The following is a 25,821-nucleotide window of genomic DNA, read 5'->3' as shown; positions in this document are numbered from 1 at the left end:
TGTTGGTTTAATCTAAAGTGAGTTTTTTTGTAATGGGTTAATTTTGGATAGAAGCTCACATGGGAACTTGGGGGGTTGTTCTAGACATGTTCAGGAACTTATCTTGAAAAAGACAGCTAATAACAAACTTGTGGTGCATCGACCCTATTTTCGGCCTAAATTTACTGGGCTAAAATGTGAATTTGTGAAATAGAAAAATGCAGCTAAATCATACCTGGTGGAAAAGCGACTTGCTTGACATCCAGGGAAGAATAGTGCTGCCAGACTTGCCAGCAAGACATCCAAGCTGTCTTTCCACCCCCCACGGATGGCCAACAAAGCATATTGTCCCATACCGGTGGGCAGGAACCTAAAACAAAAAATCAAACATTTAACGCACAAATACAAATGCAAAAGAGACGAAAAGTAACTGGCTCTGGGCCCAACTAGGGTCAATTTATTAATGCCCACTGAAGATCATGAGCTTAACCTATTCATCTCATTGGAAGCAACAGCAGCTTTCGGTAAGATATTCCAAATGCCTACAACCCTGTTGAAATAGTAATTTTTCCTGATTTCAAATTTAGCTTGGGGTTTGAAAAGTTAAAACAGTGACAACTGGTGCTGCCTTCTGCGGCATACATTTTTTTTTGATCTGAAACAGGATCGTGTCGGTCAAATTGGAACAGAAAGTGAAATTCTTGCTAAGTAGTAATAAAAAAAAAACACCATTTCGAATACGCTCTTCCACAACACATTGCGATGCTTACCACGCCATGCCATTACTACTACTGCAAATTTCATATATGGTAAAACCAAGAGAGTTTTGTCACAATTCAACAGATTAGTAAAACATTCTGGTTATCGATGTTTTCCTAAACTACCCTTGCACAACTAGAAAATGCTCGTCAAAGTATAACGGGTGAAAATTGCTTCTACATTTGAGTGAAGCCATTGTCTGGTTAGGGACAAAATTTCAAGTATCAAAATATCACCAAACTCCAGTAGATAGCGTTCATTGTTGACCGCTTTTTCGTTTCTTCATTCTCCTAAAATGATAGTCTTACCCAGTAAAAAACTCAAGTTACCGGATTCAGTTCAGCCTTGTCGAAATAAAGCTTTTTCCCAGCATGTCAAACATTATCAAAAATATTTTTAAATTATCATGCTATAGTGCGAGTTTCATTGTTGGTGACGTCAGGAGCGTTACTCGATCAGTGAATTGGCTATTACATATATGAGGATATTGTAAAATCATTTGTTGGATATGCATTTTAATTGCTATTTTGCTGCTACGCTTTAATGTTATACATATGAGGATATTGTAAAATCATTTGTTAGCTATGCATTTTCATTGCTATTTTGCTGCTACTCTTTAATGTAATGCAACAGTTGTAACGAAACCAAGAGGGCATTTTTGTGCAATCTATCCTTATAGGATCGAAGAGATTGCGCATATGGGTAGGAGGAATTGTTCTTAACAATAACTATACACTTAAGTTGTTAACAATAATAATTACGCTTAAAATGACATCATTGTAAGGTTTTTTCATCAACTAGTATTATGGTAGGAGTAAATATTTTAACTTTACCACTAATGAATCAGAAATTACACGATTTTAGCAAGGACGCAGAAATTGCAATTTAAGGAAAGAAATTGAAGAAAGGAACAAGGAACGTTAGAAAACTTGCAAAATTATATTAAATTACTTTATAAGGTGTGTAACTTAAAATTTGTTCATTTTCATTTCACAAGACAAAGTAATCAATAAGTCGCGTAATCTCTACTACCATACAAACGAATGAGAACAGTGCGCCATCTCTCCTAAGAAGCAGATGCGCAAACACTCCTATTTCGTATATTACGAGATCTTTCATTTAAACAAGGCTTCTGCTAATAAAAACTACAGATGCTATCAATGTCCGTCTATAAGGAAGTAGCTTCGTGAGAAACCAATTCAATCAAATTATTTTACTTTGTTGAAATTCTATAATATTTAGGTAAAAAAGTATAAAAATTCAAGCACTTAAGCTTGGTTAAACAATGCAAAGTAGCAATATTTTGTCGCAAACTCTGTAAGCAACGAACTACACTTTTATCTGCACACTCGAATACTGCTCTTGCACAACTAAGTGAAGTCTCTGTGTGCCTGCGCAACTCTTATCCCTCTAATCCCCTTGTGCGCGATCCTTTACCCTATGCTACCGTGACCAAGTAAACGGCAGTATCAGCAGAAATGAGTTGTCGAGATATTTGGAAAAAAAACAAAAAAAAAACGCGTTTTATATTCAATAGTAATAATTAGTAAATGCTCGAATTTGACGTTTTTTGAGCAATCACGATTGCTTATTGTTTTCATTTGACTGTTTTGATGTCCAATGATTTTATTTTCCCGCCAGCACCCTCTGCCAGCACCACTGTCGCGTCGACCGGCCTCACGATGCTGATCCTCTTGCGAAGACCGTCTCCAGGTTGCTTCCATATCCTACACACACACACACGCATACACACACTCATGCCTGCGCACAGACACAAAAACACACTCCTACACACACACACACATACACATACTCGCACACAGACACAAACACATATGCCTACATACACACACACGAACGCCTACACACACACACGCCTACGCACACAGCCTTGCATACACAACACGCACACACATGCATACATACACACACACACACACGCGCACCCACAGACATAACGCCTACACAAACACACACGCGCATTCATACACACACACGCTCGTGATTGCGAAAAACTTAATTTGAATTCCAAGATGCCAAAAATTCAAATTAATATAATTTTTTTTCGTGCTTTTTTCCAGCAGAAACCCAATAAGCAAGCTTGTACAATAAAGCTGACATACAATAGATGTCAAAAATGTAAAAACAAGAAAAATTTGCATTTACTGCTCTTTACATGCCCACTGCAGTATTCTGCTATCTGTCGATACCACTTCCACCAAATTCTACTCATACAGCGCCCTCTCCAAATACCGGCCGAACCCTCTACAACAATTATGATTTTGAATATGATCGTAATTATGGTTTTTACAATAACAAATTACCGGATTGCGACTACACTTGTTCTTAAAAAGGGTATTATGATTGTTATTTTCTCGGTTATAAAAACGTAGACTGGTTGTTAGTAGTGATCAGTAGTGTGTAGTAGAATTCTGATCAGCATGTGTAATAGTTAGGCGGTGGAGAAAATCCGATGAAAAACGACCATAAATATGAAATTATCGTGATTTTTACTCTTTAATAGATCTGGATGAACCAATTAGATATATTTATGATCTAAAATAGTTTAATTTTGATTTTCTTAAACAGTTGCAATGGAAATGTTTCCTTCAGTCAAAAGTTCTACTTTTGGTCACTAAAACTGGTAGAATAAGCAAAAAAAAAAAAAACATGGACCCAGAAAATACTTTTATTTTCCCAAATTAGTTTTTAATTATTATTTTTTAACTGTCTAATTTTTAAACCAAAATGTTTCATCGTGTGACATCACAAGTAATGAAAGCTATTTTGAATCGAGGAGCGTGGTTGTCTTTTCTGGTGATTTTTTCACCACGAGAAATTCATTAGCGGAACGAGAAGTGTTAGTTAAATGAAATATTCACTTAGCGAAATTTGGCAACGTCCTGAAACTTTATTCTGGTAACCCTAGTGATTTGCTCACTTGTGACGTCAGCAGCGAAAATGAGAACAACAGCTTTATGTCGTTTAAGATTATTTTTTTAAAGGAGAAAATAAGTCAATATTAAGAAAAAAAAAGTAACTTATCCCATATTTTTGACCATGCTCTGTCAGAAAAACATATTTTTGAAAAATGGGAAATAACCCAATTAGAAAATAACTGAAGGCATTCAGAATGGAAACATTAGTTAAAAGCACTTCAAATTGCAGAGTGGAATTTGGAAAAACGAGTGTTATAATGTCGGAAGTTCCGCACATTAATGTATAAAGAAAACTTCAAAATTGTGACATTATTTCGAGAAGCAATTTATTTTTGAAATTGAACAACCCAAATCCCACCGAGAATTTGTATACGATTGAAATAATTTTCAATTTCGCGGCGTCATTTTTACTTTAAAATATTTCAATTTCTAGCTTCGATTTTCTAAAATGGCGGGAGGCTTACGTCATAGAAATAAGTTGCTTAACGCTACGACCCACTTTTCCCTCTGGTAGTTTTCCCGTTTATGTTTAATTCAAAAAACAGATTGGATAAATATTAGATCGCTTCAGTTTTCTAGAAATATTGTGAAATTTATCCACCTTGGAATCACTGAATGTTTTCATTCTATTCGGAAGGGATTTCAATTCAAAATTTATCTCCGGAATATATTTTTGAAAAGTAATTTACGGATAGAGCCCTTTTTTGTCTAGAATTATTCGAAAGTAAACTGTCCGGATTTCATTTCTGAGCCTTCTCAAAATTTTAGTAGTTATGAATAAAATTATTCGAGAAATAACTTTTGCTCAGCATATATGGAAGTGCTAGTAATATGGAATAGTGCGGTAAAATGGAATGCTGGTATTTCACTTCTGTTAAGTGCAATTTCTTAGCGATAATATTTTACCCCACTTAAAAATTTGTCATGGTTCTCAGTTCCTATCGTCTATATGAAATTGGGTTGGTTCCCATTTTTCAAAACTATTTTTTTCTGAAAGAGAATGGTCAAAAACATGGGGAAGTTTTTTTTTTTCTTAAAATTGACTTATTTTCCCTCTAAAAAAAAAAAAAAAAAAAAAAAAAAAAAAAATTCTTAAACTACCATCAGCCGTTGTTTTCATTTTCGCTGCTAACATTACAAGTGAGCAAATCGCTAGGAATACCAGTATAAAGTTTCAGGACCCTGACAATCAATTAATAATTCTCATTCCGCAAATCAATTGCTCGTGGTAAAAAAAAAAAAATCATTAAAAGGCGATATCTTGCCAGAAAAGACAACCACGCGCTCCGATTCAAGATAGAGCAGCTTAGAGCCGCTATATAGATAGGCCGACGCATCAGCTTAAGTTTAGCCATTTTGGATCGGATTTTTCATTGTTGCACTCATAGGGTTACTACAGCAAAGTTTTGGATTTCGCCAAATCGGCCAAAAATAATATTTTATCTAACAAACAATTCACGTGCCGCTAATAATTTCTCACAGTAAACAATCACCAAACGTGATAACTCGCCAGAAAGATAACCACTCAAACACGCGCTCCGATCCAAAATGGCTAATCTTATGCTAATGCGTCGGCTCGTATATATAGGGGCCTTATTAGAGCAGCTATATAAATAGGCTGACACATCAGCTAAGTTTAACCATTTTGGATCGGATTTTTCATTGTTGCGGAGCTAGTGTTACCAGAGCAAAGTTTCGGGTTTTGTCGAATTAGCCAAAAATTTAATAAACAAACAACGTGTCGCTAATAATTGCTCGCAGTGAGAAATCACCAAACGCGATAACTTGCCAGAAAAGACAACCACTCAAACACGCGCTCCGATCCAAAATGGCTGAACTTCAGCTGATGCCCCCAAGATGACTTTTATCACTTGTAACGTCACGCAATGAAACATTTTAGTTAAAAAAGTAGACATTTAAAAAAAATTACCAAAAATTCAATGTTGGGAAAATAAAAGTATTTTCTGGGTCCATGTTATTATTTTTTGCTTATTCTACCAATTTCAGTGACTAAAAGTAGTACCTTTGACTGAAGGAAAGATCCCCAGTGAAAAGAAAATGCTTTTTTTAAGTATTAATTTAATGATATATTTTTTAATCAATTTATAGTATGATTCTGGTCCGCTCAAAGTTGAAACTTGAGAAGTAGAGAGATTAATTCAAGTTTGGTTTTGATGACTTGCATTTTTTATAAAGAAAAAAAAATTGTGAGCCGAATATTGACTTAGATTTTACACTGTGGCTTGGGTGTTATGTTAACTCAAAATGGTGATTAAATAAATAATAGAAAACTTTTAAGAACAAAACAGAAAGTTCGAAATTAGTGATGGGGGTAGTCCAAAAATTATTTAAAGCTTTGAGGGGGAAATTTATGAAATTATGACAGTTTGTGACAAGGGATAGAGGAGGGGCGTAACAAGAAATGTGACATCATATATTTTTACAACAACATACTTATGGAATGTAGACATGTCTCAAGAGGGGGGAGGGTATTCGGTGAACTATTGCACTTTGCGACAAAGGGTGAAGGGAGGAGAGTCAAATATGATTTTAAAAAAGTGTGACACAATTTATGGACAGCTCTGATATCATCCTAGAACAGGAATTAGTAAATGGAGAGAGCAAGTTCAATCATTGGCTTAGCAAAAGCTGAGCAAAAGACCCCAAGTCACGTGACTCGACAACGACCTATGATTGACACGTTTTGCGTGAGACTAGCGAAAGAAACCTGGAGTCTTCCAATGCTTCGCATTAAAATCTATCATGGTGTGACCTGGGGTCTTTCCTTCACGAATGAAAGTCTTCACTTCCTCCATTTTATCTCTTCTGTTAAGTACATAGTGAGCAATTAAATAGACGTAAAACTTTTACGTGAGACAAAAAAGAAAAAAAAACGTGCAGCAAAAAATAAAAATAATTATGTAATCCACGTTCGAAAAATTGTAAATAAATAAAAAAAAACTAGCGATTTGGAAAGTTTATTTGCCTTAGGCTTTAACAAACGAAATCTATACAAATTATTGACAGAAAAATAGAATATCGCCAATTTCTAGTTTCAAATATTTACCAATAACTGCTTGCATTCTTAAAATAACACGCTATTATTTGAAATGGAAGTTCTAAACGTTCTTAGCTACTCCATGTATTTTAATGAAAAAAAAAATCACTAACTGCTTTTCTTCTATTGATTTTTCAATGTTTTTTTTTTTTTTTTTTTTTGATCCCATTTCAATGTGCTTTCAGTAGCGTTAAAATCCGGTCAAAATAATTTACAGAACTACATTGTAATTTCTCCGAACGAAGATTGATATTCATACATACAATATCGTAGAAAACATTTGGCAACCAAGAAATATATTTCCGGAAGTAGGGTTTGGAAATACTAATTCACAATTAAGCAAAGTACATTGGAAGTTACTGTAAACAAGGACCCACGGTAACATATTTGTCTTATCAAAAAAAAAAATTAAGGTCCTACTATGGGGGCTTCAGTCGCTGCTTTGAGGAAGGAGGTATTATAAACATATTAACAAATCTACATCGAGTTGTACAGATAACAACAACGTAGCACTCGCACATACGTGTTTCTACGATGAAACTTTTTTCAATGCAAAAGAATGGGCCAGTGGATGGAAATGCAACAAAAGTGACGACGGGCTGACAAATAGTTTTTTTTTAAATAGAAAGTTGGGCTAAGCAGGGTAAAAGAGCTCAAGTTTGCCCATGATGTGGAAAAAACAACCAATCGACAGTTGGTAGAACCTCGTCTATCCGGTTTCCGTTTATTCGGTTCTCAAGTTTATCCGGACCAAATTTGTATAGTTAAAAAATTATATTTACTTGAATAATAATTTTAAATTATGAATGCAAGAACGGAACTGAAAATGCACCAAATAGTTGGTTATTGTTTTGATTAAACTTACAACTTCTGCAAAAAAAAACGTACAATAAAGTATAATACTAATCTAGCGAACAATACGGCGTACTCAGAGCGTCCCACAGTGGGGCAAAAACGCCAAAAAGCGCTTTTTAAACCTCTCTCGCTTGTTTGCTTACACAGGCATGTTATAATGGATTTTTCTCGATTTGCTTGAACTCAGGTTTCAAAGTTCGCGGTTTACGCAGCTAATTCTTTTTCGGGGTCTTTCTACAGACCATTTATGACTAATTAATATTAATTTCTAAAAGGACATAAGAGGACATTTTTTTAGAGTATTTTGAAAAAAAAAATAACCTTGAATTCCGAAGTTTTTGATGCTGATCAAAACCGATTTTTGATTTGCGAATTCGATTACTCATTTTTTTTCGTCCTATTACTATCGTTGGACACGAGAGAAATTAAATATACCCGCTTTTAATAGGAAAAAAAATTATAGACTGGTTAAAAGCAATCTTTGTAAATTCCCGCACTCATGGTTCTTCAATTTTCTAAAGGCTCCCTTCAGCTTTGTAGTGGACGAAGGGTTCTAAAATTCCAGTTCTGATTGCCTAAGAGGTAGGCTTGTGCAAATTTATTAATCGTTAATTGGTTTAGTATGAAAAAAAAAAACATTTGTAGGCGCTTTTTGGCATTTTCGCCCCACTGTGCGTCCGTCCAACACCACTGCAGCTTAACTATAAATAATAAAGTGTTTGGTGAGATACGATAGGGGAAGTTGTTGACCAATGACCATGGTATTCTTTTGACCACCTAAGCTCTGAAGCCAAGCCCTCTTGCACCATTTTATGAAGTTTAGTGTAATTGGTGCTTAATTCCTTCACTAGAGAGCTTGTGCCACCTACCCTGGATTATTCAAGTCAAAAAGAATTCTTGCGAATAATACTTAATCCATTTCTAGCAAAAAAATGTAAGCATTTTTTTGATATTGTTTTGGCTAATAATATTTTTTGTCAGGGCCGTATTTAAGGGTTGGGTTTTTAGGGTTTAAACCCCCTCCGAAAACTTTCAAAATTATTCCAAAATATGCTTTTTATTATACTTTTTTTTTACTGAAAAACTTTTTTTACTAATTTATTATTTATTTATTTTTCCATTTTCATTTAAAAAATGAAATAATTACTATTGATGAGGGTTACAAACTCAGTGCTTTAAATCCAGTATTTATTTTTATTATAGTTATTGCGAAAATGATTTCTTACAAAACAATAGAGCGTTTTAGTTTAAATTTTGAATGCCTAAGGCTAACAAAAGCATCGAAATTCTTTAAATTTGAAAATGCAAAATTCAGTATTTACCACATTTTGTGCGTGTCAAAAAATATGAGTTTAAAACGTATTACTGTGAATGCGTGTATATGAGTACACGATTTTTTTTCAGTTATTAAGGTATCGAATATTTAATAGGGGTGAACTTAAGTCGTGCTACCCATCAGAGTTTTTTCGCCTTCATTTAATAAGCACCCCACCTTTAACATTTGCTCGTGTTAATGCCCTTGAAATTCCTCCTCTCATTTGAATGACCTATTGTAACAAAATCAGTAGAGTATACAAATGAAATCAAATTTCATTTCACACATACAGATATCATGAGAAATGTGTTGGTAAAACCCTCCCCGAGGTAAAAGTCTAGTGACGGTCCTGTTTTTTGCGCTATGCCTATGTTGATTAGAAATCATTTGACACAGTAGCTATTAAACTATAAGAATTATGATACTGCTTGTGAAAATGACTAGTCTTAACCCTAAACAGTTAGCTTTATAATTGTTGTTCCTTTGACCTGGTCCAAGGAACAACACCCACATGAATAATCTTTTGATCCTTTAACTTTTATGTTCTGCTACAACTTTTTTGAGATCAGTTAATATTTTTTTCTTCACTTGTCCATAAAGAATGTATGAACATGTAATTTCTGAATAACGTTATTAAATTTCTACAGGATTATTTATTTTTGTTTTTCTTTTATTTTAGTTGGAGCAAAGTCTGAGCAGAATGCCAAAAAGCAAGACAGATATCAAAAGGAAGAAAATTGATAACAATGATATAGAAAGGGCAATAACATTTATCAAGAAACTGAAAACGACAATTGGAAAGGCTTCAAGGCATGTTGTCTTGAAAAAAAAAAAAAAACTCTAAGCGGCAAGTTTGCAAGATAAGGTGAAAAGTTGTATGATATTGATGTTGGAGGCATTTGCCAGGGAACTTCCTAACCCTACTATTTACTAGTAGACATGCTCGACAATCAAAATATTTCTCATTTGGAGTAAACTTTTCATCATATTAAGTTTGAAATAGATTTTTCTTTTCTTATACTTGGTTTTTGCTTAAGAACTGCAAATTTCGGACAGAAACGATGTCTATTGGATATGTGTTTGCTGTATCCAGTTTAATTGCTTCATTAACGTTGGTCATTGTATCATTGCATTTGATTCATTCAAGGGTTGAATGCTGCTTGATTTCATTAAGTCGCAGTCTCAGTAAAATACTTTAATATCTGGTTTTTCATTGCTTTCTTCTTTGGAGAAATATACTGTGTACTTTTTGTAAGTTAACTGTTTTGAGTGCATTCCTTAAACTTACAGAAGTTCTCCAAGATTGCATTCAGACTACTCCAGCGGGTTTTGCAATCTGTTATGCACTTTGTCTACTTTTTCTGAAGAATAATTTTCTGTATATTAAATTTTAGTGATTGTTTTTTCGAAAATGTTTATAAATGTTATGCATTTTCTCAATTGCCGAACGTAGGAAAACTGAAACCTCGAATGAGAATATCAATTCATTTTCCAAAAAATATACTCTATTTTTATTGTGTTCTTAATGTTATATCCACCATTCATCATATGAGACAGTTTTTCTTGCTTTTCTTGCAGATGTACGAGGAAGGTGGTTGACACCTCAGATGATGCTTGTGAAAATAGTTGTTTTATGAGCTGCTAAAGCTAGAAAATGCTTGCATAGAAAAATTTGCGGGATTGGAAATCCCACGGTATGAATCCCGCCTGCGGAATTTGGGATCAAGATTTCGGTATTGGTTCAAAAACTTCGAAACAAATGTGACATAATTATGGACAACCCCATAGCACATTTTTCGCTGGAGATTCCGCAATGAAACTGCCTCACATTAAGCTCCGCATACAAGTTTATTCCAGTTTATAAATAAAATTCACTCTCCAATACACCCACGTTCTTATATTTTAAAAATTTCACTTTTTAAGATCTTTGCGACGATCAACATTAAAAACTAGAGGATGCCTTCGGCGATGAGAGTTCAAATTAATTTCCATTTTTGCTTATTTCGATTTCATCTGACATCGTTTTATCACTCCCAAGTACTTCAGGGAAATGTTTGATCCACAAACCACTGACGAAAGAGAAGTCCTGGACTCTAAAATTGAATTTACACATTGCCATCGGCCATTCATTGCTGTCGAGTGTTCCTGGTTTTTTTTTATGAAATCAAATTCAAGTTTAAAAATCATGACAGTTATTTCTTCTAGTATTTCAAACTTCGTCAAAAGACAGATAGTTAAAAGTTTTTTTGTTTTTTTTTTGAAGTTAATTAATTTATATTTTAAATTCGTCAGTATTAAATTCATGGAATAAAAATAATAAATTGATTTGCTTGTAATATGAGAAAATAATGAATTTCGCGCAGACTTAAAAAAGTATTTTTGAGTTGTAATGTTGTCATGTGTAAGACGTTTATGCAACAGAATATGAATATTTCGAATATTCATCATTAGAATTCGTTTAAGAATTCTGCTTAAAACAAACTTGGCAACTGGGAATCAAGATAATTAAGATTTAGCAATTAACCGCAAAGATTGACGAGCATTAAATAATAATAATATTTTCATCTTTTCTGAATTACTGAAACGTCAACAACTTCTGATGGTGAGCTTTAGATTCGAGAAAATTCCTAATGACATGAAAAGATGGACATTCGATCTTTCACTAAGTTTGAATTACTTAGCGTAGGTGATCAGTTGTGATAACATACCGAACACTTTTTTAACGATGTCCTTTCATAACTAAAAGTTCGTAGTTACCACCTCTGTTAGCATCAATAAAAGACGGGCTTTACGGAACAGGTGTGTCAGTATTATTATTTTCTTTCAGCGTATGTTGTACATTAGGGTGGGCCGAAAAATAACTTTTTTTTTTTATTTCGATGATGGGTAGTGCGGAAAAGATGTCATTGGTGAAGCAAAGTGCACATAAAAAAATTGCATTTTTTCTGACAATTTCTTGATCAGCCGCAATTGGGTTGAAGTTTCGAAAAAATGCTGTTTCATCATGTTTTTAGCCAAAATTAGTAAAAATGTAAATAGTATAATTTTATTTTCGACGATGAGTTGCGTGAAAATAAAATGCTATTGGTGGTACTTAACTCCCATAAAAATTTTGAGGTGTGTGGTACAATTCTTTCCTTTGTCACAAATGAGTAGAAGTTTTATTAATTGTCAGTTTTTTAACGTTTTCAATAAATTTTCTCAAATAGTACAAATTTTCTTTCCGCCATATTTCTTTGCCATTATTATATAGTTTTATCACATGTGTTGCATTTTTAGATGCGTGGTGTGTCATAAATTAATTACTTATTGCGTATAAACTTTTAAATTTGAAAAGCACTATTCGAAAACTTTGTGCAGCTGTATTCAAAATTAAGGTTGAACAGCACAGAACTCAACAAAGAACTAAAGATGGTGTGGATGTACAGAAAACTTCTTCTTGTACTTTCAACAGACAATTTTTATCTACTCTGTTTTAGGTAATAAAGCTTTTTTGAGTTGAATTTCTGCCTTTTAGTGCTTGTACTTCTGTTACAGTATTGCTACAATGAAAGCATCTTTTCCTTCGTGACCATCTGCAAATTCCATGCTATTTTAGTAGTATTCCATTTACTACACAGCTGGCGTAGGATTTTAGGTTCTAAAATTATTTCAGATACTATGTTTATTCCAATTTCTTGTGACGAAAGACGTTTCGTGGTTCGAGGTTGGCTAATATAGGTTGAGAACCATACATATCGTAGTATTCAGTTAACTTGAATTTTAAATCTTTTAACCTTAAACACTCGTATTGCTTGATCTTTGTTTCTTCTTATAAATGCTTTCTATTTATTCAACTAATATTCATCAAAATGTTTTAATACCTTGGTTTTCGTCAGTTTCCATTGCTGTGGTAGCATTGTTTCTCGGGAAGGCCATTTTATTTACTTTTTCTTAGGAATTCTTAGGGAGGCCATGTTATTTATTTTTTAAATCCTTTTTGTGTACCCTTGTCGTTTCTTTAGGCGAATCATATGGGCAAATAAATTCATATTGCGAAAAGTGCGAGACATCCTAAGGCATCTTTGGGTTTCGAGGTACTTAAGTGCAAGTAAAGAGTTCTGTAGGCAGCTATGAGCCACCTAGATTACGTATTAGACCCTGGTTGGCTGTCTTGTAACTCTGGACAGTCCAGTTGAAACAGTTGCACACTATCAATTATATGTTTTTTGGTCTGTGCTCCTAGAAATTCATGGGAGGGGTAATATAGAATGATAGCATAAGTAGGGGTTTGATTGGACCAGAAAGTTCTTAGGTTTAGTACTTTCTCTATCATATTTATCAGGTGTCAGACTGGGAGTTCCTTCGTATGAGAAATGTGCACCAAATGTTGCAGTTTATTTATTTATGTCCTCCTTTTTTTAAACACCTGCAATGAAACAGTTGTTTTTTGTTTTTCTTTTCATGTTCTTACGGGAGTGCTGTTTCACGCGACTGTTTTTAGTTAAGAGATAATAACTTTTCTTATTTTAAAACTTTACCAGTGATTAAGAACGAATTCTGCGTTACTCCTGTTGGTTTTGAACACTAATCAAACAGAGAGCTGCATTAAGTTTTCTAATAGCATATTTTAAATTAAAAAATTTATACGCAATAAGTAGTTAATTTATAACACACCACGCATCTAAAAATGCATCACATGTGATAAAACTAAATAATTATGGCAGAGAAATATGGCAAAAACAAAATTTTTAGTTTTGAGAATTTTTATTGAAAACGTAAAAAAAAACCGGAAAATTGCAAAAACTTCTACTTATTTGTGGCAAAAGAAAGAGCTATATCGCACACGCCAAAATTTTTGTGGGATTTTAGTGCCATCAATGGCATTTTTTCCGCGCAACTCATCATCGAAAGTAGAAATCATACTATTTTTCCTAATTTTGGCTAAAAACATAAAAAAACAGCATTCTTTCGAAACTTCAGCCCAATTGCGGCAGATCAAGAAATTGTCCGAAAAAATTCAAATTTTTTTTGTGCACTTTGCTCCACCAATGACACTTTTTCCATACCATCCATCATCGAAATAAAAAAAAGTTGTTTTTCGACCCACCCTATTGTACATCACTGAATTTTTAAATGTAAACTAATTTTTGGCTCGTCCTGTAGACAGACTACGATGTTATTCTTAATCAACGCAGCCTTGAATCTTCGGTTTGATAGAGAACGGATGATTCGCTATTTGCCTGGAAAAGATCAGTTAGGGTTCCCTTTTGGTTCTCAAAACAAATCCTTTTCAAAAGTTTTATTTTTCGCTTACATAAAGTTGATTTGTTTAAGTGTGTAAATTTCTTGATTACGTACAATAGTTTCAAACACTAGAATTATGGCGGTCTTCATATACCTAGAAATACGGCAGGGTTCATTTTGACCCTCTGAGAAAAAATCTGCATTGCTCCCCACATAATGTTATCTACTTGTAAAAATTAGTTTAAAATAAACATATTATTTATAATAAATAGGCAAAGGCTATTCAAAGGCTGCAGATATTTTAAGGATATATAATGAAGTATTAAAAAAAATATTTTAAAATACCCATAAAATAACCACTACTGTTTCAGTTGCATTTCAGAAATTAACGGCAAATGCTCCTTTTTATGTATAAAAACATGAATGTGCTTCAAATTCTTGCAATAATTTGTCCTAAGCGACGTTTTTGAGTTTCTGTTCTGTTTCAGCATAAGTAAACATATTTGCATTTCTTTTTATCTCAAAGGCACCAGAAGGACACCTGCCAACACTTATAGGCATAACCCTTTAGTTTGCGTTTAAAAAAGTACAATTTTCATGAAAACTTTACAAACAGTACGATGATTGAGTAGAAGTCAAGGAAGGATTAAGCTATTTATGAAAACACAGAGGAACAGTTAGCAAAACAAGTTTTAGAATGACCCCTCCCGTAATTATAGTGTTAAATATCTGTATCTTCAAACGCTACTAAAATGTCATATACAGTTCTGGTTTGAGGTTAATTCATGCATATATGTTCTCCGAAAAAATAACTTTCAAAAAACCTCAATTTATTCAATTTTCATTAAAAAAAATTGAGAATGTACAAGGTCGGGAAAGATCATGGAAAAAATACTGGATCATTGCCCTGTCAAAAATCTTGAACACAAGACCAAGTGTAAGTCAATGTAACAGTACGCTAGCCTGTCGATTTAAATGACACAAAATAGTGCCACTTAAATCGACAAAGTATGTAAAGTATATATGCAGTAGTCAATGAGACAGAATTATGGCACCTTTATCGACAAATTATGCACAGTATATTCACTAGCAATATAAGCAATGATTAAGAATCTTTGCGAATATTGCAAAAACTTTGTAATGCATGAAAGGAATCTTAATTTCACTATGTCATCTCCGTACGTATATTTAGGGTTTATTAAATCTCTTTAAAGTTAACAGGTGACATCTAATAATATCACAAAAAATATGATTTAGAAAATGAGAAAGTGGGGATTATCAAAAATGACAAACAAAAATCCAAAGTGTGGGGCACGATTTATTATTTTGGCAAGAATACCCACTATCAATGCTTCCTCCTGAATAATAAATTGCTAAAAATATTGCTATCTTTAAAAATATTTGAAACTTTACTAGTCGAATTAACACAGAGAAAATGCATTACATCGCTCAAGGGGATATTTGCTATGATAATATTAATTTCTTTCTTTCTCGAAATGAAGTTCAGTTCAAAATAAATAATTCTGGCAGTTTATTTTCTATTTATTTAGAAATAGCAGAGATGTACTGAGCTGCATTCAGGTTTCAGAAATTTAATCTCTAAAATAGTTGCTTTATTTTAATAACGATAAATTCTTTCAAAAAACACAGAGATGTTAAATAAAACAAGATTTCAATTATTTAAATAAATAAATTGCTTCAGGCCTTCGGGCATCATTCAAATTAAAATTAGTAACATGTTAAGAGGCCGAATATGCTTCAAAAATTTTTGTCGTTCTTTCCATCGTGTCTAGAGATTGCAATACCGGTATACCGAATACCGGTATTTCGAGCAATTTGGCAATTTCGTAATACCGGTATTTTCTGAGGTAAAACACCGGTATTTTCGGTATTAGCTGAAAATAATAATTAGTTTCAATTAAAATTTTTTTAATTTAAGTTACTAATTATCTACTCATATTTCAAACGTACATTTCTTTTCCATGATACAGAACCCAAATCAGTCAAAAATTTTGCTTTAAAAGCACGAACAAATAGAATATCGTTTAAAAAAAAGTAGCGGAAAGATTTCAAAATGATATTGTCATTATTAGATGGTGAGATGAATCGCATTTTCGTGTATAGTGCTCCTTTGTGCACCATGCTTTTATTTTTTCCATTTTCCCTGATCACTCACTTTTCCTTTTGTAAAAGTAAATTTCGAGTGTAATAGTGTAATTTTGAATGCATTTGTCCCATGAATAATTTTTTGTAACCATCAATTTCAGTAATACGTAATGTTTTTTTTTTTTTTTTTTTTTTTTTTTTTTTTTTTTTAATATTCGTCTCAACTATACTAAATATTGACAAAAAAATTTTCTTGTTAGCATAGCAAATAGTAATTTTTTGTCACCAGTATTGGTTTGTTGTCCTGTCTCGCCTTATATAGTGCCTTGAAAATTTCCACAGAGGTAAAGCATAATCAGTTAAAACATATTTTCAGATATTAACATAATTATAAAGGAAATTTGAAAAGAAAGTGAGAAAACGAAGGAGAAAAACTAACAAATTCAAACTTAGTCAAGTTTATTGTAAATTTCAAACCAAAGGGCTACTAATAAAAAGCAAACTCAAACTACTCCTGATGTTAATATCGGAAAAATATCGTCTCTAGGAAAGAAATTACAACTAACTATAATTTTAAAAAATCATAATAATAATACACATAATACAAAAGAAACACACACGCAAAAGGATTCATCCAAAAATTACACATAAGAGATCGAATTATTTGAAGATGAAGAACTACTAGATAAATAGAGGAGGTGTATCCGCGCATTGTTAACAGTATCACCGACCTGCTTGAATTCAGAAAGAGTATTTTCAACTGTACGAAAGTTGAGCACTAAATGAGTTCCAGGTTTAGAGACAATTCAATAGATGCGTTATGTGTTTTAAGATTATTGGTTTTTTTTAATAACATTCCTTCCTTCATTTTATATTTGTTCATAATGCGTTTTCGTAAATAATACAAATTTTGAGCGAAATTACGAAAAGTGGTAATCAAACAATATGTTTTGAAGCATTTTTTGAGAAATTTCAAATACCGGTATTAATACCGGTATTCCGGTATCACATTTTAAAAATATCGAATACCGGTATTAAAATTTTTGGTCCGGTATTGCAATCCTTAATCATGTCAGTTGAAAAGTCTCAAATAAATAATTTCGGTTGGTTCAAATTATTTATTAAAGTCTTCACTTTACTTTCACTTACTCCTTATAAAACAACATATCTATTTACTTTTTTTTTTTTGAAAAAAAAGCTTTTAGTATATCTTGTCTCATAGGTCAAGCTTTTTGACTGTTCCAGAAAACAAAAATGAGTGATGAGTTGACTCTTGATAAACCGGTATGATCGGTAAATGCAACCGCTCGGATAAGCGAATATCTCGGATAGTCCAATTTATGCAAATTGTGACGAATGTTTTTTAGAAAAAGGATACAAAATGTATGTTGGATGAGGACATTAAGTAATGTAAAGGACAAAAAAAATTTAAAGTGAATGAGAAAATTTATGTTTATTTCGATTTGCTGCTACATAAAATCATTTCTCTCCACACTCCGTAAGAACATTCCTTTTTTTTATTTTGAAGAGGGGGGGGGGGGTGTCCCAGATAATCCGCAACCCGAATAATCGAGTGTCTACCGCAGTTGTCTCTTCTACTCCCAAATTCCCAATTTTGTCGAAGCTAAACGACATCTATGATTTTATAGATTCTAAAATAGTTTCTAACAAGTAGAAGAATATCCAGAACTATTGAGAACAGATAAAATGGAGGGAGTGAAGACTTTCATTCGTGAAGGAAAGACCCCAGTTTACGTAATAGATTTTAATGCAAAGCATTGGAAAAAATCAGTTAATTTCACGCAAAACGTGTCAACCATTCGTCGTTGTTGAGTCACGTGACTTGTGGGTCTTTTGCCTCAGCTTTTACTAAGCCAATGATTGGACTTTCTCCCTCCATTTACTAATTCCTGCTCTAAGTCCAGAACGTCTTTCTTGCTCAGTGACAGACATCCCAGGATATGTTGCGGGAATGCTTGCGGTTTACGCCATTTAGAACAGTTAAAGAAATTTTTAGTACCACCACTTTTTTTTAAATTAAAAACGCCATCCCTTTGTACATATTCAACATTGTTAAATTCAACAAATTATGAAATGACGTATGTAAGAATTTACAAACAGCCCACATGGGTGAGATTTTTAAGGTTTTTAAGTAGACACTGCTTTATCTTGTCGGTTGCACTAAAGGTTGAGAGCGCCCATTCTAATACCAGGGATGTTTTGCTAGTGTGAGACATTTTTCCACGTTTTCTGTTTTCCCTTTTGGAGACCAGTTCTATGTGAGGAAATAAATAAATACCTTTGTCGAGAAATTACATTAAACATCTAACGTTTTTTAGCATAAACAAACAGATAACTGTTAATTAACAATTCATTTTACAACTACTAATTATGAAATTAATTGCCAATAAAGACAACAAATATTTATTCCTTTTGTTTTTGGCAATTGATTAAAATAGTTTCTCTCACTAACCCAACACCATAGAATACATAGAGTAAGGACTCATACCCAAGAGGGAGGTATAATAAAAGTTTTGACAAAGTTTCAAAAGCCTACCGCAAAAAAAGTTCAAAAAGTAATACCCGGGGCGGCAATTTGTTGGGTAGTATAACCCCCACCGCCCTTACAAACGCCAAAAAAGAAATAGGTTTTAATATTCTATGTAAACATGAAAATAAGAAATTCATACAATTTTCAGAAACAACTACATTAATTTGTGTTATAACGAAATTTTAAGTGGACCAATGTACAAAAGACAAATAAAAGCTATAAACAATGTTTTTATATAACATGCTCCGGACGCAATGTGCAGGCGAGAGGCCAAAAAAGTAAGGAAGTGTATGAAATTGATGGTCCCTTAATTATTTCAAACAGTGGGAAAGATAATGAAGCTCATTTTTTTTGGTATAAAAAAAGTCAGTACTAGGTCTAAGTATTGACCTAATCCTAAGTAAGAACCTAATTCTGAGTATAGTATTCGTATTCACTCCATAATGTGGGGTGGAAAAAAAGGGGTCCGGGAGTTTTCCCCCGGGAAAATTTTCCAATTTGTAGTCTTAAAAATGCATTTTAGCTTCATACTTTTCAAAAGCTTGCGATTTCACTTCAGGTGTCAGCCCCAGATGGGTGATACATTAAACCATTGAGAGGTCTAAGGGTGACACACGGGGACGGACCCCCCCCCCCCCCTCCTGTAGTGACGCCACCGCTGTTATTCATTTTTGTTCTTGACGACGATCAAAAACCTTTCCCATGAGCTCAAGGCTGTGCAAGAACAATAAAAGCTTTTAAAAAAGGCATCATGGTTAATAGAACCAAGAAAAGTTTAAGAATTCTTAAACTAAGTTTGTATTAACTTGTAAAACTTTCAATTGCATAAACTTTCCATTCTCGCTTGTAGAGTAAATGATTAGATAAATCTTCCCGTGTTTAAACAAAGATGTCTTGATTATAAAAGTTACGCAATCCAAACTTTTCAAAAGTTGTAACTTTAAAGTGCACCGCGTGGGAAGGAAGCTTCCCCTGTGTTTTTGAATGCATTACATTTCTCGAACGCTCGGCAAATTGGGTCGAGATATCGCAGCCTTTCAATTTACAAAACTTGATTGATGTAAGGAAGAAAAAGTAACTTTTTCTTCAGATTTAAGATACGACGGATAATTTATTATGAGTATTGCATTTCGTGCTGCAGAAATGGAAAATTTGTTTCGAGTAAAATCAATTGTATCTTATGCGATACATTTTTTTAAGAGAGAAATTATTCTTTCATTAGTTACTATCAGATATTAAATTCGTCTGAAGTTTTAAAAACCGATGCAGGAAACGGATTTTCTTTTATGAAGGAAGGGTGGAAAAGGAAAAATATTAAATCCCCTTCCCCCTTCTCCCACATCTGTGAACGAACCTCAATGGTTCAAACAGTTTATTAAACGGGAAACAAGCATTTTAACGCGCAAATCAAAGGGAAAAAAATCAAACGCGCCGAGATACATGGACTCAGTATTGCAATGGGGTTGTTTCCTATAGTCAAAAGTACTACTTCTAGTCACTGAAATTGATAGAATAAGAAAATAATAATAATAATAACACGGAGTTAGGAAAAAATTTCATTTTTCCAATAGTCATTATTTATTTTATTTTTTTTTATTTTTTTATATATTTTTTTTTTTTTTGTATTTTTTCTGTCCGATTTTGGAAATAAGGCGTGGTCTTTATGACGTCAGAAGTGATGTACTTTGGCGTGCTACTCCATTGGCGCTTTGAAGGTTAACGCATTGTTAAAAAAAGATTGTTAAATATTATTAGCGATCAAAATGAGAATTTTGAATGAAGGCTTCAGAAGCAAACATGAAATTCATTAGCATTATCGTGCTGTAATATCCTAATCTTTACATAATGCCAAAATATTGCGATCTGCGCAGATGGCATCGGTGAAGGGCATTTCATCTTTTGTGATGTTATGAACAGAAGCGTAAAAAAATAAAATTGAATCTTTCGCACCGATTAAAATATATATACATTTTTTAATACTAATCTTTGTCAAATTATTTAAAAAATGGTGAAGACCTGTATGTTTTTACTCATGCTCTTTCAGAAAAAAAATACATACTTTTAAAATTTCAAAAACAACCCAATTGATGTAATTTATGTGTCATTTTTTAAATTTATTTTTATCCTATGTTTTAATTAGTATCACAGTTAAAATGCGACCCTATTTCTTTCTTTTTTACCTACACTTAAAAACAAAAGGCAATATTTTTGTGTATACAGATATTTTTTATCACAAATTTCATTTTGTTGATACCAAACGTTATCAGAAATTTGTAGTAAAAAAAATTAACATAATTTTGGATGGAAAAAAAGGTTGTGAAATAATAATAATAAATGAATTCACGCAATTCTAACGCTAACTAGCTCATACATTGTGTACATTTTTGTTGCTTTACATAAACGTTATGACTCACATAAAGCGAATGCTGGTATGGTAAAGTCACTAAAATATGAAAAGAAAGCTTACAATCTTAGAAACGCATAAACCAATAGATTCCAATTCATCTTTTATGCATGAAATTGAATTTTTCAAAACGATATTCATACGCATGGAAAAATTGCAGTAAAAACTCATATTTTTATTTTCCAATTGAAAAAAGAAAGAAATGAGCAAAACAGAGTTGAACCACAGGGACTAGCTTAAGCTCTATATAACACTTAATATTTTATGATATTAAAAGTTTATGCATCCCATACTAAAAAGGTCTTGTATGCTCCTTTTTTCTGTGTGGGAGAAAATCAGCTATGAAATTTTATCATCATATTCTCTTCTATCACTTAACGTGAAAATATAGTTTGGGTTTTGGTCCGTTGAGGAAATGGAATTTGATAAAATGCGGAGAATCATGCAAATGGTTTTTGCGGTAAGTATTTGCCCTGTATTCCATTCGGCTGATGCAATCATAGAATAAAACAAATTATTGTTTGTTTGCGTAAAACATGCATACAGACGTGAACTTCAGCTGATAAGTAGTAGAAGTAATCGTCTTCACTTCGTTTTATAATTTATGATTTTTTAAACCTGACCGATGAAAAGAAAATGTAAGAAAAAGATAAATCCGAATGAAACCAAAATGATGGTCTACAATAAAGCGCCCTGCATCTTCGGTTAAAAATAATTAACACTTTATGCACAGTAGTGTATTGTATTCTATGTTTATGGATATATTTTTTTCTACAGTAAAATTGTTTATATTCTTTGTTTACTATATTAATCAAATAAACAATAGTTGGCACTGCAAAGCATTTCTCTCTTTTCTATAACACCTATTATCCATTTTAGCCACAGTCTAGCTGCCGTTATGTACAGGACAAGCGAAAAACATCATATATTCTGTAATCCAACCGATTTGATAGTCTGAACTCTACCGTCCCAATTAGTTCGGATAAAAGAAATTCTACATTTTAGTACATTGACATTCTCATTCATAACTATATAGCTAGTTACTTGCCACTTTACTTTAGGCAAGGCAAGAGAGAGCTTTTTTTATCTATACATTACGAGTTTTCAAATTATCGTCCAAATTTTTCTCTCCCCCCCCCCCCTCCTTTTTTTAGCCTTAACCTGTCACAGTGAAATACAACCGCAGAAATATTTTTTTCGATACAAAATTCAGGACATCCGCGCCTCTATGGAAGAAGTTTCGTCTTCTATGCCGGAGGTCGTGGGTTCGATTCCCGCCACTGCCCTTGGTGTCATGTGCTTTTCTTCTGTTATCAAGCTTTCTTCTGTGTGTCCGGAGGTAAAGCGTCTTGTACGCAGTCCTCTATGTATGTAAAACTGTTTAGCTTATGTATAGAAAAATAAGTAAATAAATAAAAGACGTAAAATTACGTTTCCTTCCCCTAATCATGTCAATCAGGCAGTGTTGCATATCCTCTCCAATTGTCCAAATTACAAGCATGTTCGTCTTAATTTTTTCAATCAGCTCCATCCATCTTTGAAGGACCTGTTAGGGGACAACCCCCATCCGATATTGTCCCCTTTCCTTCAAAAGATTGGCTTTTTTTCTTTAATTTAGTACTCGTCCTTATGTCCTTGTTTTTGTCTTGTCATTGTTTTGTTTAAATTTTTTATGTTACGCAAAATTGTTTCTCAGATATTTCTTTCGGCTCGTCACTCAAAATTTAAAATTTCGTTTGCGTGTATATTTTGACTAATTTTTCAAAATTCTAGAAGTTTTATGTCCTTTTCTGCTTAATAAAACTCACTTTTTTGACTTTTCTTTCCACTACTTAACAATCGTTTGGCGCAGTATAGCCTTTTAAGGCTCTTGCGTCAAAAAATCCAATCAAACAAACAAACAAACCTTCCCCTAATCAGGAGCCGAGCAACTCCAGATTCAGTCTCCAAAGTTATTGATATGTGAAGATAGCTTGAATGATCTTGTGACTATGACAGGTGAGTCCCGCGGTCACGGAGGAACCTTCTCCATAAGAGTATAACGAGCTTAGGGCCTAACCAATAAGCAACCATGCTCCAGCTCCCCGTGCACGAGACGTATTGTAACAACATTTTTAAACATTAATTTATCAAATGATATTGTGTTATGTACATCTATAACAGCTACGCACTTTATAGAGATAACACAACAATGACATAAAATTTTTGTACCTTTCTCTTAGAAGTCATACCACAAAGATCTTATAGGAGTTTGGATCTGGTTTATAGGAGGAAATAGACGCATCTATTATTTTATAGGGTGTTAGTTAGTTTGTTACAGATGTGCACTTTTGCCTCTCTATTATTTAGCCCCAGTTTTGTAAAAATGTTATTTTTATCTAAAGTATATATATTTAATCTATATTCTAGTTACAAAAATTGATTTATTTTTTCACAACATAGTTTTGAGCTTACCATTTTGATTTTACATTCCTGAACGAAATGAAACATTTTATTTTCTTTTTATTGTTTCCATACTAACTATTTTTGTTTTCGTTTCCCCTCATTTTATTTTAGACAATGCAATAAATGAATAGGGTAATAGTGACATTACATTATAAAACGCGTGTGTCGATATCCCATTGCTATTTTCCCTTCTTCCCTGCCAGATTCATTCAGATAGAATCGTCTTTACTTGGCTGATTGTCAAATTACATACAATCCATGGTCAAAAAGTACTAATCTTAAATTTTGTATCCCATATTATTTTTCATCACTTGCCAGAAATTGCATGCTATGGTCTATAAATCAGGCTATCGTCATATACCATCCTCTATTTTGTTCTCTTTCTTAACGTCTGAAAGAATTTAATCTCATAGCTTCTGTTTGTTTCTATTGTTAATTTTCGCATCTCCAAAGACAAAAGGGTCCCTCAAGGACGGAAGGCTCCCCAATGGGTGCCCACGAGTCAAATTTTCAGAAAACAATTGTTTTGCTGTGTTTTCATTCTGAAGTTGTATGTAAAATTTGAAAACGTCTCATTTCGTAACAGTCTCTTGCGAAAGCATAACTGTAATTTCTGAAACTAAAAAGCAAGTGGGTCAATGTTCATCAAAGAGAATTTCAGAAAATCAAGACGAATATTTTTGACATAAACCGTACATTTGAAGCACCAGAATAAAGTTGTGTTTTAAATTTTTTTTTGTTAAAAATATATTTAACTGAACATATTCAGTAACATCATCATTTTGAAAAGAAATATCCAAAATCTTAAGCTTAAATTATTATGCTATTGAAAGCAATCGTTAAAATCTTTACCTATTTGTTCAATCTAAGCTATTTTCTAAAGAAAAATTTCGGCTAGATCTTTATGAATGTTACTTTTTCTTTAGTTCAAAAATATTTGATATTTCTTATAATGCTGGAGAGCATGATCTGAATGTTCCAAAGTGTAAAGAAAGCATTTTCTTTCTGATAAATATATGCAAAGTTTCACAAGGGACTAAAGAAGCAGATAAGGATAATATGAACGATCAGTTTTTTATGTTCTTTCTTTTAAAAAATTGTAAATTAAGTGCACTTTTTTAGTTTTTGAAACTACACCAATATTTCAAAATTCAATTACGATTAAAAATTCTCATCGGATCTAAATTCATTTTCAATTGAGTGCCGTTGAAGGAAAAATTTAGGAAATCTTTAATTTCGACTCTACAATGTATGATTCTGAAAGTATGAAATTTAATTTAGAACTACTAGGGATTGAGATCCCTATTTTTACCCAAAAAAATTTACACGTTATTTTATTACATAGTGCTTTTACTTTCCGTTTGGAAACAAACATTCGGAGAAGAAAAATAGCAAATCATAACGAGTAACGTTTTCTGTTAGTGCAAAAGGAAAGACTTTTTTAGGTTTTTTTTTTCTTTTTTTTTTCTTTTTTTTTTCTTTTTTTTTTTTTTTTTTGTTTTAGCTTCTAATTTCTGAAAATAGTCGACGATTATTTTAAAAATTGCAACAAAATGCATTGCTCGTTTAGCCTATATTTTCATTTATATACTTGCTCAAATGGTTTAAACTTCAAAATAGTCATTTTAGACTCATTTTTAGCACCCAGTGACAGCTTTGCTATTTGCATTCAATGTACGGTGTGTTTTTTTTCCTCCCATTAAAAAAGCACGTTGATTAATTTCTTAATTTTCACTTCAGAATTATTTATAAAAGGAAAAAAATAAAACATTTTTTGTTTTAATATTTTGAGTGGTGCATTGTTACTATTTCAAGTCCTCCGAGAACTAGGGGGAGTCCCCCCCCCGTTTCCCATCCCCATAAATCCACCCACATAGTGTATCATCATATTAGCTCTGCCTTTCAATCATAAACTTCACTACCGTGTATATTATTTCAGACGAATCGCGTTGCCATTCAGTTATGTATTTCCAAATATTCTGATAATTTGGAATAAATACCATGTCTTGCATCCTGTACGTGTAAACTTAAACTCTCCAAATACCTTTGAGCAACTAAAATTGGCAATTACTGCTGCCGTGGGGGAGGGAGATATTTCAAAACAATCCGTTCTTTTATAGCGTTGTATTAAGAGAGAAAATGATTTTTATCGCATGTTTTTATTTACTTTTTCTCCTTGCAGCT

General features: G+C 32.9%; 1 protein-coding gene across 1 annotated transcript in view; it reads right to left on the bottom strand.

Annotated features, from left to right (window-relative positions):
* Positions 1 to 25,821, bottom strand: part of LOC129230724 (corticotropin-releasing factor receptor 1-like) — a 235,223-nt gene that overhangs the window by 74,518 nt on the left and 134,884 nt on the right. The window contains exon 2 of the mRNA XM_054865145.1: positions 215 to 349. Within this exon, the coding sequence (XP_054721120.1) occupies positions 215 to 349 (135 nt within the window). The remainder of the gene's footprint in view (positions 1 to 214; positions 350 to 25,821) is intronic.

This window comes from Uloborus diversus, chromosome 9 (genome assembly GCF_026930045.1).
Source record: "Uloborus diversus isolate 005 chromosome 9, Udiv.v.3.1, whole genome shotgun sequence".
Classification (NCBI taxonomy): domain Eukaryota; kingdom Metazoa; phylum Arthropoda; class Arachnida; order Araneae; family Uloboridae; genus Uloborus; species Uloborus diversus.
Note: the sequence above shows the minus strand (reverse complement) of the source record. Positions and strands in the feature narration are given on the sequence as shown.